Source organism: Colobus angolensis, unplaced genomic scaffold (assembly GCF_000951035.1).
Source record: "Colobus angolensis palliatus isolate OR3802 unplaced genomic scaffold, Cang.pa_1.0 Scaffold106, whole genome shotgun sequence".
NCBI lineage: Eukaryota > Metazoa > Chordata > Mammalia > Primates > Cercopithecidae > Colobus > Colobus angolensis.
This window is the reverse complement of record NW_012111586.1, coordinates 2,696,491-2,715,808: the sequence shown is the minus strand read 5'-3', so window position 1 is coordinate 2,715,808 and position 19,318 is coordinate 2,696,491. Positions and strand designations below refer to the sequence as shown.

At 49.0% G+C, this 19,318-nt stretch overlaps 2 protein-coding genes across 6 annotated transcripts in view; one reads left to right on the top strand and one right to left on the bottom strand.

Annotated features, from left to right (window-relative positions):
* The window catches only part of LOC105515345 (chromosome unknown open reading frame, human C1orf228), a 56,163-nt gene extending 54,457 nt beyond the window's left edge, over window positions 1-1,706 (bottom strand). The window contains exon 1 of the mRNA XM_011947143.1: window positions 1,555-1,706. The gene's annotated coding sequence lies outside the window, so the exon portion shown is untranslated. The remainder of the gene's footprint in view (window positions 1-1,554) is intronic.
* A 114-nt stretch (window positions 1,707-1,820) lies between these two features.
* Window positions 1,821-19,318, top strand: part of TMEM53 (transmembrane protein 53) — a 21,136-nt gene continuing 3,638 nt past the window's right edge. For 2 of the 5 annotated variants that reach the window (XM_011946063.1, XM_011946055.1), the window contains exons 1-2: window positions 1,943-2,097; window positions 16,030-16,151. In XM_011946063.1, the coding sequence (XP_011801453.1) occupies window positions 2,037-2,097; window positions 16,030-16,151 (183 nt within the window). In that variant the 5' untranslated portion in view covers window positions 1,943-2,036. Of the gene's footprint in view, window positions 2,098-2,308; window positions 2,690-16,029; window positions 16,152-19,318 lie in introns of those variants that run through there. The other 3 variants (XM_011946046.1, XM_011946073.1, XM_011946082.1) reach the window with 3 other exon arrangements.

Here is a 19,318-nt window from a genome sequence, read left to right as displayed (position 1 = left end):
TAATTTTTGTATTTTCAGTAGAGACGGGGGTTCGCCATGTTGGCCAGGCTGGTCTCAAACTCCTGACTTCAGGTGATCTGCCTGCCTTGGCCTCCCAAAGTGGTGGGATTGCAGGCATGAGCCACCTTGCCCGGCCCCCTGCACTAATCTTTCTAGACACAAATGTGATTGTTACTCCCCTGCTTAAAGCCCTGCAATGACTCCCTGCCATCTTAATGATAAAGTCTAAGCCCTTGTGCTCATGGGTGTAAAATGCATTGGAAAATTTTTACCATCAGCAAGATCTACCTGTAAGCACAAAGCTGAGCTTGGCATTGAAGACTCTCCAGGATCTGGGTCTAACTATTTTTCTAAGGTTCCCCTCACATGAGTCTCTAGCCTGGCTAGAGGATGCTTCATGTAATTTCTGGCACATTCACCTCTTTGAGCTCCTGAAGGAAGTCTTTTTTTGTTTTTGAGATGGAGTCTTACTCCGTCACCCAGGCTGGAGTGCAGTGGCGCAATCTCGGCTCACTGCCACCTCTATCTCCAGGGTTCAAGCCATTCTCCTGCCTCAGCCTCCCAAGTAGCTGGGATTACAGGTGCCCACCACCATGCCCAGCTAATTTTTGTATTTTTAGTAGAGATGGGGTTTTGCCATGTTGGCCAAGCTGGTCTTGAACTCCTGACCTGAAGTGATCTGCCCGCCTCAGCCTCCCAAAGTGCTGGGATTTCAGGCGTGAGCCACCACACCGGACTCTGTTTTGTTTTTTGAGACAGGGTCTCACTCTGTCACCCAAGCTGGAGTGCAGTGGCACAATCATAGCTCACTGCAGCTTTGACCTTCCTGACTCAAGTGATCCTCCCACCTCAGCTTTCCAAGTAGCTGGGACTTCAGGCATAAGCTACCATGCCTGGCTAATTTAAAAAAATTTTATTTTGTAGACATGAAGGTCTCACTATGTTGCCCAGGCTGGTCTTGAACCCCTTCAAGCCATTCTCCCGTCTTGGGCTTCCAAAGTGCTGGGATTACGAGTTTGAGCCACCAAGCCTGGCATACAGAGTCTTTCCCCCTCCCTATCTCTAAAAGTCTTTCAAGACCCAGCTCAAGAGCCAATCACACTGCCAGAAATGCCCCTTCTCTGATTATGAGCTCCTCAAATCCTTACTCTTCTGTAGTATTTATCTCACATGCAGAATCAGAGTTGCTTCGTGCATGGTTTCTCTCCTTCTCCCATTAAGACATGGGAGAGAGAGGGTCAAAGCTTGATCCTCACTAGGGCCTAAGGAACCTTATTTAGCCCCCCCAGTCTCTGGCACATAGTATGTAAATATACTGGCACACAGTATGTAAATATAGATAAATGCAGGAAAGTTGCACTCCCAGCTCCTCGGTTGATCCTATCAACAGGGCATTCTCTGAAGTCATCAACTGAAGACTGCCTCCCATCCATCCATCCATCCATCCATCCATCCATCCATCCATCCATCCATCCATCCAGAATATGCCTCAACCCCACTGGGTGGAAGTTGGGTCGGCACGCGCCCCCTAGGCCGTTTTGTACGGTTTTCTACCTCCAGCCCTCGGAGCTGCGGCTGGTAGAGGATGGCAGAGGTAGCTAGACGATGCAAGTCAAAGGGCACACGCTTCCGCCGCGTAGGATAGGACTCTGTTCGGACGAGTGACCCTGCCCATTCCCAGAATACAGCAAGTCTCCAGCCTCCTCTCACCTACATAAGAGGGTGCGGACTTTTCCTGACCGGCGCCCCGGCTGACCAATACCTGATCCAGATCAAGCGAGTTAGCCAATGGCTGCGGGCCAGTAATAGGGGCGGGGCACGGTTGCTAGGGCCGAGCTAGTGGGGTGAGGCGAGAGGCTCTGGAACAGACTTGGTGGTTGCTAAGGCGGGAGGTCACAGAGCGCGGCGCAGGGATTGGGCCGTGTCGGGGGAGGTGTGTGGTGATTGGGCGGCGCCCAGGAGGCGCCCGGGTGAGGCAAGGGTGCGCAAGCTAGAGTTCCGGCTGGAGGCCCGTGCTCGGGGCCGGCGCCTTCACCATGGCCTCGGCAGAGCTGGACTACACCATCGAGATCCCAGATCAACCCTGCTGGAGCCAGAGTATGGAATGAGGGTTGGGTCCGGGCGCGGGGAGGTGACCTCATGAATCCGTGGGTTGCGAGCGCAGCTGTAGCCCCGCCCCTCATGCGGCCCCGCCCTCCCGCGGGCCGCCCCCTCATAGGGTCTGGCAGGTCCTAGACTTGGAGAGGCTCAGAGAGCCCCTCCCCTCGTAAGCCCCGCCCCAGAGTGTTCCTCCCTGGCGAGCCCCGCCTCTGCCCCAAGTCAGCTGCTCGCTTGGGACCCTTTTTTTTTTGTCTTTCCTGTCCGGGGTGCTCAGGTCCATGCCCTTTAATCACTTATCATAAATGAAGGCTGCCGAAAGCTGGATCCCTCCTGATTCCTTTGTTTGGGATTGGGCTTCCCACATCTAGCCTTTCTTCGGCGGTTGTGGCTGGGGGTATCACTTATTATTTTCCCGAAGGCGTGGAAGGGGAGCCTCGCGGGGTCACCGGTCCTCGCAGAAGCCCAGGACTCAGAACCCTTAGCCGTCCCTCTCCACTCTTCTTGGCAGTGGTTAACAGTGCAGTCTCTGCCGTCAGGTAGAACTCGACAGAAATCCTGACTCCTTCCTTTAGGAGCTGGATGACCTTTGGTAAGCTACCTTCTCTAAACTTAAGTTTCCTCCTCTGCGAAACGGGGATAGGGATAGTAACCTTCCTCACAGGGCTGTTGGGGCCATCTGGAGATTGTGTAAAGGGCCTGGCATGGAGTGAGTTCAGTAATTGGCATTTACCATAGCATTGTTTCTCTCCTTACGTTAAAGAAAGACATGTAGGAGGCTCCACAAAATTAGTAGGCTTGACAGCAGGCCCGCGTCCATGACAGTGTGAGTAGATCGGGGCCCAGAGAGTGGAAAGTTTGGTCTCTCTGGGAATTCTGGCGGAAGGGCCTTGAAGTATGATCAGCCTGAGGCCAGCGTTTCCCTCACCTGCATTAGTCCAGCATCGCCTTCACGCCTCCTGTCTGACTGCCTGCAGCCCAGCCTCTTAAATTGCTACCACAGTGATCTTCCTAATGCAAAGGTTTGATCTTATACTCTGCTCTCCATAAAATTTAGCTCCTTCAGACCTTCCCAGACCCCTCCTGTAGCATCTCATGTTCTTTGGTTGGAGTCTAGGAGAGGGCAGCCCTTAGGCTCCCACAGAACAGATGGCCCCAGACCAGCTGTTTTCCCCTAGAGCTGGAGCTGTTGGCTTAGCACTTTTGGGTTTATAGATGTAAAAATACTTCGGACATGTTTTGGCCTCAACAAGCCATGAAGTCAGTTAATATTTTTTCCTTTGGAGTGCTTTCAGCAGCGAAGGGCTGGAGCTGCCTTCTGCACGGCCAGGAGGGCAGCCTGGTGGTCCTGGTTCGCATTTCAGCGCCACGTCCTACTAGTTATATGTCTTTGGCAAGTTATTGAACCTCCCCGAGCCTCAGATTCCTCCACTGTGAAATGGGAACAGCACTAGTGCCTACCTCCTCGTGGGATTGCAGGGGTTACGAGGTAGCGTTTGGATGTGTGTCCCTGGCACAGTGCGGGTGCTGCCATTGCACTGCTTCCCCTATGGTTCCCCCTCTGCCCCCCTTTCTTTTTTTTTTTTAAGAGATAGAGTCTCCCCTGTCACCCAGGCCAGAGTGCAGGGGCACAATCCTATGTCTCCCTTTGCTGTTCCAGGAGGCTGCGTCTTAGAATTGGAAGAAATCTCAGGGGCTGTTTTGTCCTGCATCCCTCTGTTGGCATGAGTGCATTGCACTGCTAGCCGACCGTTCCCTGAGGGGATGCTTCTGCCCAAACATCCTAGCCTGTTGGAGGCAGCTGGGATTGTTAGAAAGCACTTCCCTTGCTTGAGCCACAGCAGGCCTTCCTGTCATTTCCGCTCTCAGTTCAGCATTTGCTGTGTCCTGGCCATGGGATTGTTGTTGGCACCTCAGAAGTGGCTCACACGCCCAAGGAGCTGAGGTTTTGGGGAGTGGAGTGAATTTATAAGCAGGTGGTTTCAAAATGATGTGCTGACTGCAGGGCTGGAGCATTGTAGTAGGAACGATACAGAGCAAGGAATCTCGCTTCCTCTCTTCAAGAGGTTGGCTTTGTGCCTTCACATTTCCTCCAAGGGAAACACCTCCAAGGCCTTCAGTTGTTTCTTCTCCATATTGCTCCTCCTGACTGGCTTTAATTCATCGTCCTTGCCTCTCACAGTGCATGCTCCAGAGGTGAGCTAGAGGTTGTCAAACCCCTCAGAAGGAGATCACGACACTGTGGTCCCCTGAATCCGTTTGCTTCCTATCTGTAGAGCTTCCCTCCAGGCCAACATGGCCTCATAGAGTGACAGTCTTTTGGAGCCCAGAGATTGTCTGTCTTTTGCAATTACTGTTTAATGACGGAGAAGTGTGTAGGACAGTCATATTTAGTTTCTGAAATTACTTTTTAAAAACTTTTTGTTTTTGAGATGAGTCTCCCTCTGTCACCCAGGCTGGAGTGCAGTGGCGCGATCTCAGCTCACTGCAACCTCCGCCTCCCAGGTTCAGGCAATTCTCCTGTCTCAGCCTCCCAAGTAGCTGGGACTACAGGCACATGCCACCCCACCTGGCTAATTTTTGTAGTTTTAATAGAGACAGGGTTTCACCATATTGGTTAGGCTGGTCTTGAACTCCTGACCTCAGGTGATCCACCCGCCTCAGCCTCCCAAAGTGCTGGGATTACAGGCGTGAGCCACTGTGCCCAGCCTTTAAAAACTTTTCTTTTTTTCAGTTTAAAAAAATTTTTCATTTTTGTAGATGGAGACAGTCTTACTAGGTTGCCCAGACCGGTTTGAAACTCCTGGGCTCAAGCAGTCCTCCTATCGCAACCTCCCAAAGTGCTACGATTACAGGTATGAGCCACTGCGCCTGGCCTGAAATTAGTTTTCCCCTGTATTTGAAAATCAAAACCACAGAACCCATCACTGCTGTGAGCTGACAGAGAAGCTGATGCTGGCACATTAGCTAGCTGGAAGGCAGCTGCAGATCTGGGGTCATTCAGAGCCCTGGGCTTTGTAGATCCAGCTTGGCAGCCCAAAATCCTCCTGTTGGAAATCCTACCAGCTAGTACCTATGGCTGCCCATGCTGATGGTCGTCTGCCCAGGCCTTTGCTAAAGCTGGTCCTTTGACCCAGAATCTGCCTTCCCTCTCTTTTTCCCAGGCATACCCTCTCTTACTTCATTTCATCTGGAAGGGGTCTCTCCTGGGGCTCCCATAAGCACTGTATTTTCCTGTTGTTGTGTTTTTGATGGCTTCACTCACTGTCACCAGGGCCTGGGAGGGATGAGGTGCCAAGTGAGCTGAATGGAATCACTTGGCAGCACTGTAGGCCCAAGCCAGAGCTGCTCTGACATCCCAGGCCCAGGCCATGCCACCCCTCCTCCCATCCAGAGAATGGTCAGCTAAGTCCCACCTAGATCCCCTCTGTGACTTGCTCGTAGGCTGGCAGCCTTCTAAAGGCACCATGTGGCTCTCATGTTCAGTAAACATAAAAAAGTAATTCATTCATAGAGTTAATGGGGCTGGGGCCTGGGCCTGGGACAAACATTTTGCTCTTAGAGTAAACAGAAGGTCTTAAGGGGATCACAGAGAGCGGATGTGAGGGGACTTTTGCTCCCCAGGTTTTACTGTATGCCTTTTTTGCTCACCACTGACTGAGATCAAAGAAATATAGACATCATCTTAACCCTCAGGAAGTCGTCACGGGCACCGAGGAAACAGTGCTAAAGGGTCTGGACCACCATGGTGGGCCCTGTGGTGGGGGAGGCTTCCTGGAGAAGAGCTGCCCAAGCTGGACCTGAAGCTTCAGGAGGGCTCACGGACCCCCGATGAGCAGCAGAAAGTGCGGAAGTCAAGTCCACGGCCATACCACCTTGAACATGCTGATCCAGAAGCTAAGCAGTGTCAGGTCTGCTTGGAACTTAGATGGGAGAAAGTCCAGAAGTAAAGCCCTGAGGGGGGACAGCAAGTGGCCGGAGGGAAAAGGGGCCTGACAGGAGGCTGTGCTGTGCTTTTATGGGTGGAGAATGAGATGAAAACCTGAAGAACTGTCATGATGGACAGATGTCAAAGACCCAGGCGAAGTCATTTGGGATTTGATCCTTGGCTTGTCTGCAAGGACCCCAAAGGCCTTTTTTTTTTTTTTTTTTTTTTTAATACAGAAGAGTTGTGTTTATTTTTGGAATCATTATGTCTTTTCTTTCACCTCTAGATAAGAACCCTTTCTGGCCAGGCGTGGTGGGTCACGCCTGTAATCCCAGCACATTGGGAGGGCGAAGTGGGTGGATCACTTGAGATCAGGAGTTGGAGACCAGCCTGACCAATATGGAGCAACCCTGTCTCTACTAAAAATTCAAAATTAGCCGGGCATGGTGGTGCATACCTGTAATCCCAGCTACTCAGGAGGACTCGCTTGAACCCAGGAGGCGGAGATTGTGGTGAGCCAAGATTATGCTACTGCACTCCAGCCTGGGCAACAAGAGCGAAACTTTGTCTCAAAAAAAAAAAAAAAAAAAAAGAACCCTTTCCAAGTGTCTGCTCTATGCCAGGTGCCGGTGCTGTACTAGACCCTGGATTTGAGATCCAGGCCTCTTCACAGGCCTCTTTCTCTCTGAGTGTCTGTGGTACTTACACTGTTAACCATGTTCTATCCACATGCCAGGCCCACCAGGAGCTCCTTCCATTATTTTATTAATCCTCACAACCACCTTGTGAAGTAGGGAGAACCCTTAATCCTGTTTTACAGATGAAGAACAGACGCTCGTGGGGAGGTAAAGTGTCTTACCCAAAGTAATTCCAGATCTCAGGTTAAGAGCCTTACTCCAGAGCTTGTGCATGTCGAGATTTCAGTTGCCATTAGGAGGGGCTGCCTGAATATGATGCCATTTCTAGGAAATAATTAGGGACATGCACAAAGAAAGGAGTGTCCATTAAAGTATTTTTATAACAGCAAAAAATTGGAAACAGCATCATATCCAATAATGGGAGATTTGGTCACCATAAATTATGAAACATTCTATAGCCTCTCTGAAGCCACTAAAAGTAATGGTGTAGAAATATATAAACTGACAGGGAAAAATGTTCACAATATATTGCCGAACGGAAGAAAGCAGATTACAAACAATATGATTCCAATTTTATTAGATACTCATTTTCTACTTTTTCTACAGTGAGTATGCATTACTCGTGAAGTAATAATTTCAATTTATTGAACTCTTTCCTTCTGCCAGGCACCATGCTAAGCCCTCTATAGCTATTATCTTATTTAATTCTTTGTATCATTATCCCCATTTCACAGATAAGGAAATTGAAGCTTAGAGAACTTGATTAAGGTCTGTGTCATAGTTATTAAGTGGCAGAGGCAGAGATTTGAACTGAGATGATTTTGCACAGTATGTACTCTTAGATACTATGCTACTCTGCTCTTCTTTTAAAAAGTAAATAAAAAATAAAGTAATTTGGCTGGGTGCAGTGGCTCATGCCTGTAATTCCAACACTTTGGGAGGCCGAGGAGGGTGGATTGCTTGAGCCCAAGAGTTTTAAGACCAGCCCGGGCAACATGGCCAAACCCTGTCTCTGCAAAATAATACAAAAATTAGCTGAGCATGGTGGTACTTGCCTATAGTCCCAGCTACTTGGGAGGCTGAGGTAAGAGGATTACCTGAGCCTGAAAGGTTGAGGCTGCAGTGAGCCATGACTGTGCCATTGCCCTCCAGCCTGGGCAACACAGAAAGACCTTGTCTCAAAGAAGAAAAAAATGTGGTTTAAGTATAGGAACTGTGAGACACTAGAAAGTATTTCTGGGTAGAGAAATACTCAGTAGAGAAAATTAAGAATCTTTTAATTTTTTGCATTTTATTTTATTTTTGAGAGGGAATCTTGTTCTGTCGCCCAGGCTGGAGTGCAGTGGTGCAGTCTCAGCTCACTGCAAACTCCACCTCCCGGGTTCATGCCATTCTCCTGCCTCAGCCTCTGGAGTAGCTGGGACTACAGGCTCCCGCCACCACGCCCGGCTAATTTTTTGTATTTTTGGTAGAGACAGGATTTCACAGTGTTCGCCAGGATGGTCTCCTGACCTCGTGATCCGCCCGCCTCGGCCACCCAAAGTGCTGAGATTGCAGGCGTGAGCCATGGTGCCCGGCTTTTTTGCATTTTGAAAAGATAACATAGTTTTTATTTTCATTCCGGCTTCCAAATAAAAAAGTACATGTTGTGCAGCAGACCCTTAAGCCTTATCAGCCCTTTCCTTTGTCTTCCCCATATGCCCCTGGGATATACACAATCTAATTTGTGCTTGAGTTTTATGACTTGAATTGTTGTACAATATATGTATTTGTAATTCTTGCACTATCTGTGTGAGTGTTACTTGTTGAGAAATTCTAGAGGACAGGGAGCTTGTGAGATTAAATTGTTTTGTGGGGTACTCGAGAAGTGCAAGGGTTGAAAAGAATTCTTCCGCATTGCTGAGGGGCTTCTGGGCATCCCTGGCCTTTTTGACTTCCCAGCTGCTTTTGACTCTGCTGGACCACCTGCCCTGTTATTTGAGATAATATTTTAACTCTCATTGCAGAAGTTCTACATACTGATTTTAGAAAACAGGAAAAAAATCATGAAAAAGAAATTGCCTCTAATCCCAGAAATAATTGCTATTAATATTTGATGTATTTTTTCTATGCATAAAAAAATACGTGGCTGGGCGCGGTGACTCACGCCTGTAATTCCAGCACTTTGGGAGGCTGAGGTGGGCAGATCACCTGAAGTCAGGAGTTCGAGACCAGCCTGGCCAACATGGTGAAACCCTGTTTCTACTAAAACTACAAAAATTAGCCAGGTGTAATGGTGGGCGCCTGTAATCCCAGCTACTAGGGAGGCTGAGGCAGGAGAATCGCTTGAACCCAGACGACGGAGGTTGTAGTGAGCCATGATCGCACCACTGCACTCCAGCCTGGGTGACAGAGTGAGACCGTCAAAAACAACAACAAAAAAAGTGTGTGTTTGTGTAGTATGTGTGTGTATAGGGGTATTCTGTTATGATATTGCTTTATAACGTGTTTTCATTTACTGTATTACTATTATTTTTAAAAATAATAGCATTATTGAGAAATAATTTATATACCATAAAATCCACCCTTTAGAAATGTGCACTTCTGGCCAGGCGCAGTGGCTCATGCCTGTAATCCCAGTACTTTGGGAGGCTAAGGTGGGAGGATTGCTTGAGCCCAGGAGTTCAAGACCAGCCTGGGTAGCATAGTAAGACCCTGTCTCTACAAAAAATAAAAAATTAGCCAGGTGTGGTACCATGTGCCTATAGTCTTACCACTCAGGAGGCTATGGTGGGAGGATCGCTTGAGCCTGGGAGGTTGAGGCTGTAGTAAGCCATGGTCTCACTACTGCATTCCAGCCTGGGTGACAGAGCAAGACCCTGTCTCAAAAAAAAAAAAAAAAAATACAATTCACTGGCTTTTGGAATATTCATAGAATTGTAAGAGTATCACTGCCATCTAATTCCAAAACATTTTCATCATCTGAAAAAGAAACCCCATTCCTGTTAGTAGTCACTGTCCATTCCCTCCTCCCCCCAGCCCTTGGCAACCACTAATCTTTCATTCTCTATGGATTTGCCTATTCTTGATATTTTATATAAATGAAGTCATATAATATGTGGCCCTTTGTATCTGACTTCTTTCACTTAGAGTGATGTTTTCAAGGTTCATGCATGCTATCACATGTATTAGTACTTCATTGCTTTTTATGACTGAATAGTATTTAATTGTATGGATGTATCACATTTTGCTTATCTATTCACAGATGATAGGAGAAATGTTTCCACCCTTTGGTTATTATGACTGCTATGAACATTCATGGGCAAGTTCTCATGTGGATGTATATTTTTAGTTCTCTTGGATATATCCCTAGGAGTGAAATTGTGGGGTCATGTGGTAACTCTACATTTAATTTTTTTGAGGATCTGCCATACTGTTTTCCAAAGTGGCTGCACCATTATGCATTTCCACCAGCAGTGTATGAGGGCCCTGGTTTCATCCACAACCAACACTTGTTTATTATCTGACTTTTTCATATAGCCATCCTGGGTATAAGGAGATACCTCAGAGTGGGTTTGATTTTGGTTTCCCTAACGGCCATGATGTTGAGCATCTTTTCATGTGCTTATTGGCCACTTGTAAATCTTCTCTGGAGAAAGACCTGCTTAATATATTCAGGTCCTTTGCCCATTTTTGAGTTGGGTTTACTTTTTTGCTGTTGAGTTTTAAGAGTTTTCTCTGTATTCTGGATATTACTCCCTTATAAGATACATGATTTGCAAATATTTTCTCCATGCTGTGGGATTTTTCTTTTTTTCACTTTTTTTTGGATTATGTCCTTTGAAGTAAAAAGTTTTTATTTTGATGAAGTCTCAATTTATCTCTTTTTGTTTGTTTGTTCCTTGTACTTTTGGTGGCATGTCTATGAAACTGCTACCTAATCCAAAGATTTACTCCTATGTTCTCTTCTAATGGTTTTGTAGTTTCAGCTCTTATATTTGTCTGTGATCTGCTTAATTATTATTGAATACTTCTCTATGATTTAACATTTTTCTTTCTTATAAGTGGAATTACCAAGTCAAAGATTGCATAGTTTTTTTTTTTTTTTTTTTTTTGAGGCAGAGTCTCGCTCTGTCGCCCGGACTGGAGTGCAGTGGCCAGATCTCAGCTCACTGCAAGCTCCGCCTCCCGGGTTTACGGCCATTCTCCTGCCTCAGCCTCTGGAGTAGCTGGGACTACAGGCGCCCGCCACCTCGCCCGGCTAGTTTTTGTATTTTTAGTACAGACGGGGTTTCACCGTGTTAGCCAGGATGGATGTTTTTTTTTTTTTTGAGATGGAGTTTTGCTCTTGTTGCCCTGGCTGGAGTGCAGTGGCGCAATCTCTGCTCACTGCAACCTCCGCCTCCTGGGTTCAAGTGATTCTCTGCCTCAGCCTCTCGAGTAGCTGGGATTACAGGCACACACCACCACGCCCATCTAATTTTTTGTATTTAGTAGAGACGGGGTTTCACCATGTTGGTCAGGCTGGTCCTGAACTCCTGACCTCAGGTGATCCACCTGCCTCAGCCTCCCAAAGTGCTGGGATTATAGGCTTGTGCCACCATGCTGGCAAAGATTGCATGTTTTTGAGACTTCTTGTGACTGTTTTCTCCTTGTCATTTCTACCCCTCCCTATCTGTCTCTCCACTGCTCTGGTTCAGGCCTTTGGCATCTCTTGCCTTGAATTTTATGGTAGCCTTCCACCTGTTCCTGATGAACACTGTCAGTGCAGCGTGTGTTAAGTGTACTGGTGTGGTGGTGGGTGCTGTGACAGTACAGAGGAGGGGCACCTCTCTCAGTCTGATGGTTTGGGGTAGGGGGTGGTGAGAAGGGGTTGGGGAGGGCATCAAGGAAGGCTTCCTGGAAGTAAGCAGTGAGCTGACTCTGTAGGTGGAATGGGCATTAGCACAGCGTGAACACGGAGCGTCAGCATTGTGGGCTGGAGAGCAGAGAGCACGCGCAAGGTCGCAGTGGTGGAGGCGGCAGAGCACGCTGGTCTGGAGAGTGGGCGCTGGCTCTGCTGCTTCCTGGCTGTGTGCTCTTGGGGGAAAGGGACTTCCCCTCTCTGCGTTTTAGTTTTCTCATCTGTAAAATGGGGATAGTAATAGTAGCTAACTCCTAGGATGGTTGCAAGACCAAATGATGCAGCATATACTGAAGTTGTGGCTGGGAGAAGCAGGCAGATGAGGTCATTATGGGGTCTCTTGATGTACAGGAGGTAGCCGTGTATGCAGGTTTGCAGCTGAGGTGATGGAGATGGTTTTGTTAGCTAGAGGGCTGGCTAGGGTAGCGAATACAAGCTGGTCTTTAGAGTCAGACCACCTGGGTTTGGATTTCAGCTTCACTGCTTGTTAGTTATGTGACCTTGAGCAAGCCGTTTCCTATGTGCCTCAGGTTTTTGTCTGTAAAATGAGAATTCTTGCTCATAAGAGTATTGCAATTTTTTTGTTTTTGTTTTTGTTTTTAAAGATGGAGTTTTGCTCTTGTTGCCCAGGCTGGAGTGTAATGGTGCGATCTCGGCTCGCTGCAACCTCCCCCCAACCCGGTTCAAGTGATTCTCCTGCCTCAGCCTCCAGAGTAGCTGGGACTACAGGCATGCGCCACCATGCCTGGCTAATTTTTGTATTTTTAGTAGAGATTAGGTTTCTCCATGTTGGTCAGGCTGGTCTCGAACTCCTGACCTCAGGTGATTAGCCCACCTTGGCCTCCCAAATTGCTGGGATTAGAGGCATACAGGCATGAGCCACTGCACCTGGCTTTTTTTTTTTTTTTTTTTTAAATATTAGGATCTCACTCTGTCACCCAGGCTGGAGTACAGTGGCATGATCTTGGCTCACTGCAGCCTTGATATCCTGGGCTGAAGCTATCCTCCTGCCTCAGCACCCTGAGGAGCTGGGACTACAGGCATGTGCCACCTTGCCAAGCTAATTTTTGTAGAGATGAGGTTTCGCCATGTTGACTAACCTGGTCTTGAACTCTTGGACTCAAGTGATCTGCCTGCTTTGGCCTCCCAGAGTGCTGGGATTACAGGTGTGTTGTGAATAATAAATGAGTTGATATGTAAAATGCTTAGAATAGTGCCTGACATATCATGCTGTGTGTGTTAGCACTTTTTGCTGGAGAAGTTTGTAATGGTTTAGGAACAAGGTGTATTTGATTGGTTGTACAGGATTCTGTTAAGTCTGAATAGAGTGGGAGATCCAGCCAGGGGCCAAAGTTTTCAGTGCCTCAAAGTTAGCTGCCAGAGGCCTGGAGATGTCAGCAGCAGGATGGGAAGAGGGTGATATCGCCAGCAGAATAAGTAAAAAAAGGGGAGGAGTTTGTACAAGAGGGTGGAAGAATCATGATCCTGATGTGGCAGTGGATAACAATAGCGATAGCAATTACTTTTGACCAGGCGCGGTGGCTCACGCCTGTAATCTAGCACTTTGGGAGGCTGAGGCGGGTGGATTGCCTGAGCTCAGGTGTTTGAGACCAGCTTGGTCAACGTGGTGAAACCCCATCGCTACTGAAAATAAAAAAATTAGCCAGGTATGGTGGGCACCTATAATCCCAGCTACTCAGGAGGCTGAGGCAGGGGAATCGCTTGAACCCCGGGGGCGGAGGTTGCAGTGAGCCAAGATCGCGCCACTCACTCCAGCCTGGGCAACAGAGTGAAACTCCTTCTCAAACAACAACAACAAAAGCGTTTTTAAATGAGCCGGGCATGGTGGCGCGTGCCTGTGGTCCTAGCTACCCAGAAGGCAGAGGTAGAAGGATCGCTTGAGCCCAAGGAGGTTGAGGCTGCAGTGAGCTGTGATTGTGCCACTGCACTCCAGCTTGGGCAATAGAGCGAGACCGTGTCTCCAAAAATAAAGAAATCAATAAAGAATATTACAGAAAGCTTGGGCTATGGGAGTAGGCAGTCTGTCCAGGGTGCCAGTATTCTGAGGGTTTCTTCACCTTCATGGAGGATGAAGAGTCATTCCTGCCCCTGCCCGAGTTGGTAAAGCCAAGGTTGCCAGCAAAATGGAGTTACAAATCCCAGCCTCAGGAGGAGGGGCAGTTGGGAGGCCCAGCAGCAGCTGTTTGCAACTCTGGCAATTGGGAGTGCACCATCTCTGCTGGTGGGGGCTGGCCTTGACATCCCGTGGCCGCCAGGGGATGTGACCTCCTTTGGTTGCTTTCTCCGTATTGGCGATAAATCCCAAAGCCCTTTGCTGGTGTCTCAGTGGTGGCAGGTGGGAGAAACCCTGTAGGCAGGGGAAGGGGAACCTGTTCTCAGAGAGCTGCAGAGGTAAGGGAGCCTCCCAGAACAGGGTCTTGGAAATCGAGTTACTGGGTCTCGGAGATGGAAAAGCAGGTTCAAATGGTAGCTGCTGATTACCCTCCCTGAGGCCGCCACAGCCCGAGCCTCGTGGGCAGAGTCATACCCAGCAAGGTTGGGCTGGGATCCCACTGAGGCCCAGGGCCTTTCCACCAGAAAGGCCAGTGCAGGTGAAGAGCCATCTGGCAGAAGATGGGGACACTAGGCTGAGAAAAGTGGTGAGAATATTTGGAGCTGCTTGAGATAGACCTGTGGGACTGTCCCTCATCAGAGGCCGAGCCAGCACCCATGGAGGCCGGAAGTGGCTGGCAGGTGTCAGCAGGGGACTGAGGCTTTGGCAGCTTCTGCTCCAGGCTGAGTTGCAACCAGGCCTGGGACCCCCACCGCTGCGGGCAGTTAATCTTTGAAGGCCGGAGTCACCACCACTAGAGAGCAGGAACGTTGAACTTTTCAATCACATTAATTTCCACAGGAAATTGTTGTCTTCCTTTTGTCCAAAGGTTAGTGATTTATATTTACCATCCTCTTAACTAGCCTTGAAATTTACTGTTGCCAGGTCACCACCAGCATCCATAAATTTCAGGGTGGCAGCTGAGCATAGCCAAGTGGCTTGGTCCTTGGAAGGGTGCATGCCGGCCCTTTTGGGAGGGCAGATTAACTGGCTACAGACGGTCCTTGTACAGACGTCCCCCTGAGGGGGTGGGTATTCACTGTGCAGGGGAAATGAGATGAGGTCTGTTTGACAAGGTTGCAGGAAGGCTTCGTTAAAGGCAGCCCTGGTGGTGGTGGCGGCGGCTGGCTTGTGCCTCTTAGCATATCACCAGCTGTGGATGGGGTGGCAGCACAGATGGTGCTGGAGTAGTTTAGGGTGGGGAGCAGGGGCCAGATTCCCAGCCCTACACTTTGCTTAGACAAGTACCTTAACCTCACTCTGCCTCAGTTTCTTCATCTGTAATAAGAGGACCTGCCTTAGAGTATTGTTATAAGGGTTAAACCTCAATAAATATAGGCTATTATTATTCTCTGGCAGGACGGGGTAGATGGCGTGGTACAGGTCAGAGTCAGTCAGCCTCATGTCCCTGCCTGCACCGTCCCATCCATTTCTCCTTTTAAGACCTTCTTCTTCCCAGGAGGCTGAGGTCAGCAGATCACTTGAGGTCAGGAGTTCAAGACCAGCCTGGCCAACATGGCAAAACTCCTTCTCTACTCTAAAAAAAAAAACCAGAAAACAAAAAACAAAAAAAAACCTGCACGTGGTGGTGGGCGCCTGTAATCCCAGCTACTCAGGAGGCTGAGGCAGGAGAATTGCTTGAACCCGGGAGATGAAGGTTGCCCTGAGCTGAGATCGTGCCACTGCCCTCCAGCCTGGGTGATAGAGCAAGACTCCATCTCAAAAAAGACCCTCTTCTTCCATCTGCTCATGGATAGAACAGGGGCTGGCAAACTTTTTCTGTAAAGGGCCAGTCAATATTTTAGGTTGTGCGAGTCACCTGATCTTGGTGTAACTACTCCACTCTGCTGCTCTTAGTGTAAAAGTAGCCATAGACCCTAAGTAAATAATGAGTGTGGCATGTTTCAATAAAACTTTATTTGTGGACACTGAAATTTAAATTCCATATAATTTTCATGGGTCACAAAATATTCTTTTGATTTTTTTTAACCATTTAAAAATGTGAAAATTATTTTAGCTTGCAGGCCATACAAAAATAGACAGTGGGCTCAGTTTGACCCTGGGATTGTAGTTGGCTGAGCCCTGGATCAGAAGGTGAAAGGGCACTCACTTGGGCTGTCTTCGAGTCTCTAAAGAAAGGTGCCCTTGTGTTGGTTTGTCCGGTGACCCCATGGTGCCTCCTGAGAGGCCTACAGAAAGGAGCTGGAGCAGCATGGGGTGGGAGCTGGTGCACACGTGCTGGCAGGATGCCTGGGCCTGGCACCTGTTGGTTCCCTGCCTGCAGCAGCCAGAGTGCTGCTAGCTCTGGATTGGGCAGTCACCCCCGCCCCCACCCCAGCTCTGGTGTTGACAGTCCACATCTGTGTTTCAGAGAACATCCCCAGCCCAGGTGGGAAGGAGGCAGCAACTCGGCAGCCTGTGGTGATTCTCTTGGGCTGGGGTGGCTGCAAGGACAAGAACCTTGCCAAGTACAGCGCCATCTACCACAAAAGGGTGAGTACTCTGGTGCCCTCACCCCTGAGCTGCGTGAGGGCTGACCACCTTTGAGGCAGGCCTGGGAATGGCTTTAAGAACAGCCTGTGGAGATGGAGACCAGCCTGGCCAACATGGTCAAACCCTGTCTCTACTAAAAATACAAAAATTAGCTGGCATGGTGGTGCATGCCTGTAATCCCAGCTACTTGGGAGGCTGAGGCAGGAGAATCGCTTGAGCCTGGGAGGTGGAGGTTGCAGTGAGCAGAGATTGTGCCACTGCACTCCAGCCTGGGCGACAGAGACTCCGTCTCAAAAAAAAAAAAAAAAAAAAAAAAAACACCTGTGAGGAAGGCCATGGGGTTATAGGGACTTGGTGGGATTATCCCCACTTGGCTGCCAGCTCTGTGGCCTGGTGTGACCCCTTTGGTCTCCTGATGGCTTCCCCTTCCTTCCTCCCTGCATCCCACAGTGGGCAGCCCACCCTTGATGTGCCTCACAGTTGTGGAGTCGGCCCAGGCTCCCGTCCCTGTTAACTGGCCAGTGCCTCTGCAGGCAGCAGGAGCTGGGACTGGGTGTCTGGGCATAGCTTGTACTCCCAGGACCTCCTCCTTTCCCACCAGGTGAGTTTCTGTCTTGTGACTGCCATGGCACCTTTCATATTCCCAGACTAGTAGGGCCTCTTGGAAAAGAGATTATGCTTCTTCTCATCCAACCAAGAGTTGCATATAGAGACTGTGGTAACTGCAGAGGGCCTTAGCAGGACCTGGTTATATTTTGGAAGCCTCCAAAATATTATGTGAGCATCTTGGGCCTCCAACTCCACCCTCCCCTCCCCACATCTCTCCCCAAAACAGCCTCCTGCCAGGGTACCCATATAGAGCGCTCCAACTGCCAGCTGGAAGCCCTGGACTGAGCAGTGGGGGGCACCTGGGAGAAAGGCCAGCTGAGCCCCCTTCCTCTTGGCATCCCTCCACTCACTCATGTCCACATCCCACCTGCCCGAGGTGTGTGGTGGCCCTGGAATGGGAGAGGGATTGGGGGAAAATGTAGTTCTGAGCTTGAAGCCTCTCCCCAGCTCCGAGGCTGGGGCTCTGGTGTTGCCTTTTACAGACAGCCTCACTCTGCGGGCAGTTTCAGCTGCTTCTGAGTTCTGCTCACTGGGCTCGGCTTATCTGGCTTTGTCATTAGCCTGAGATCCTTGAGGGCAGGCAGGGGACCAGGAATAGTCAAGTGTGGCTGGGATGAAGAATGAAGGGACAGGTACCTGGCAAGAGGTGGGGCTTGGAGGGGGTCCTCAGGGGATTTAAGCAGGGATGTGATGTTAGATTCGTGAATCAGAAAGTCCCTCTTGGCCTGGCGCAGTGGCTTACGTCTGTAATCCCAGCACTTTGGAAGGCTGAGGCAGGCAGATCACTTGAAGTTAGGAGTTAGAGACCAGCCTGGCCAACAGGGTGAAACCCCATCTCTACTAAAAGTACAAAAATTAGCCGGGCGTGGTGGCGCACACCTGTAGTCCCAGCTACCAGGGAGGCTGAGGTGGTAGGGATCGCTTGAACCCGGGAGGTGGAGTTTGCAGTGAGCCGAAATCGCACCACTGCACTCCAGCCTGGTCAACAAAGCGAGACCCTGTCTCAAAGCGAACAAAGTCCCTTGCTGCAGAGTAGCGGGGAGATTGGAGGGCTGGAGCTGGAAGCTAGAAATGAGTTCAGAGGGGCTTGCCATGATCCAGGGACAGAGGGTAGTCAGGACCTTGGAGCTGGGCATGTCGGTAGAGGTAAGGTGATGGATTGAGGAGCTTATCAGGAGGTAGAATGGTAATTTAATGAGAGATTGGGCATGGGCACAGGGATAGGGAGATTCCCAGGTTCGCCAAGTTTCTTGGCTGGGTACCTCCTGGGTAGAGGGGAGTGTGTTTTTTGAGACAGGGACACTAGAAGAGAATCCATAGGCTCTGGAGTGAATGAGATCACCAGGGAGTGTGTGGAGGGACAGAAGAGGGACCTAGGACAGTCCTGAGGAACCCAAACTTAATGGAGTGGAAGATGAAGAGGGTCCTATGAGGAAAGGAGGAGTGGCTAGAGATGGATCTGAAAACCCAGGAAGGTGTGACAGAATCTGCAGAAAGAGTCTTTGGGAAATGGGCCATTGTACAGGGCGGGAGTAAAGATGCTATTTGGGCAGAAGGCACGAGGGAGAAAGTAGATGGAGTAAGATCCCAGAGAAGGCAGAGGTGTTGAGTTTGCAGGGTTGGGGGAGGGGTAGTCTTGGAAAGGAAGACTTTCCAATAGGGAGGACAGGATGAATGTAGAGAAAAAAAAAGTCCAATCCAAAACTCTTAATATTTTATTATTTAAAAGAAAACAGGGTGGATGCTGTGACTCATGCCTGTAATCCCAGCACTTTGGGAGGCTGAGACAGGAGGATCACTTGAGCCCAGGAGTTTGAGACCAGCCTGGGCAGCATGGTGAAACCTGATCTCCACAAAAAAATTAAAAAAATTAGCCAGGCATGGTGGTGCATGTCTGTAGTCTTAACTACTCAACCTGAGCCTGGAAAGTTGAGGCTGCAGTGAGCTGTGATTGTGCCACTGGACTCCAGTCTGGGTGACAGAGTGAGACCCTGTCTCAAACAAAACAAGCAAAGCAAAACAAAATGAAAACACCATATTCTAGCACCTAGAGATGATCTCTATTTACACTTAGTGTATATCCTTCCAGCTTTTTTTGGGGAGTATATATTTTCTTTACCTACATGAGACTTATTGAATGTACTGCTTTGTATCCTGCTTTTTTCAGATCATGATCTCCACCTTCTTGTTTCATCTCATGTAGTTTCCAGTCCATATTCAGATTCCCTAATTGTCCCCAAAGCATCCTTTACAGTGGATGTGCCCAAACCAGGATCCAATCTAAGATCATACGTTGCATTTAGTTATTTTGTTTCTTCTTAAGGCTCTTTTAAATCCAGAACTGTTCCCCTCCCCACCTGATTTTAGATTAAATGTCTTGCTCTGTCACCCAGGCTGGAGTGCAGTGGTGCAGTCATAGCTCACTGCAGCCTCAACTCTTGGGCTCAAGTAATCATCCTGCCTCCAGCCTCCCAAGTAGCTGAGACTGCAGGCATGCACCACCACGCCAAGCTGGTATTTTTTTCTTCTTCTTCTTCTTTTTTTTTTGTTTTGAAATG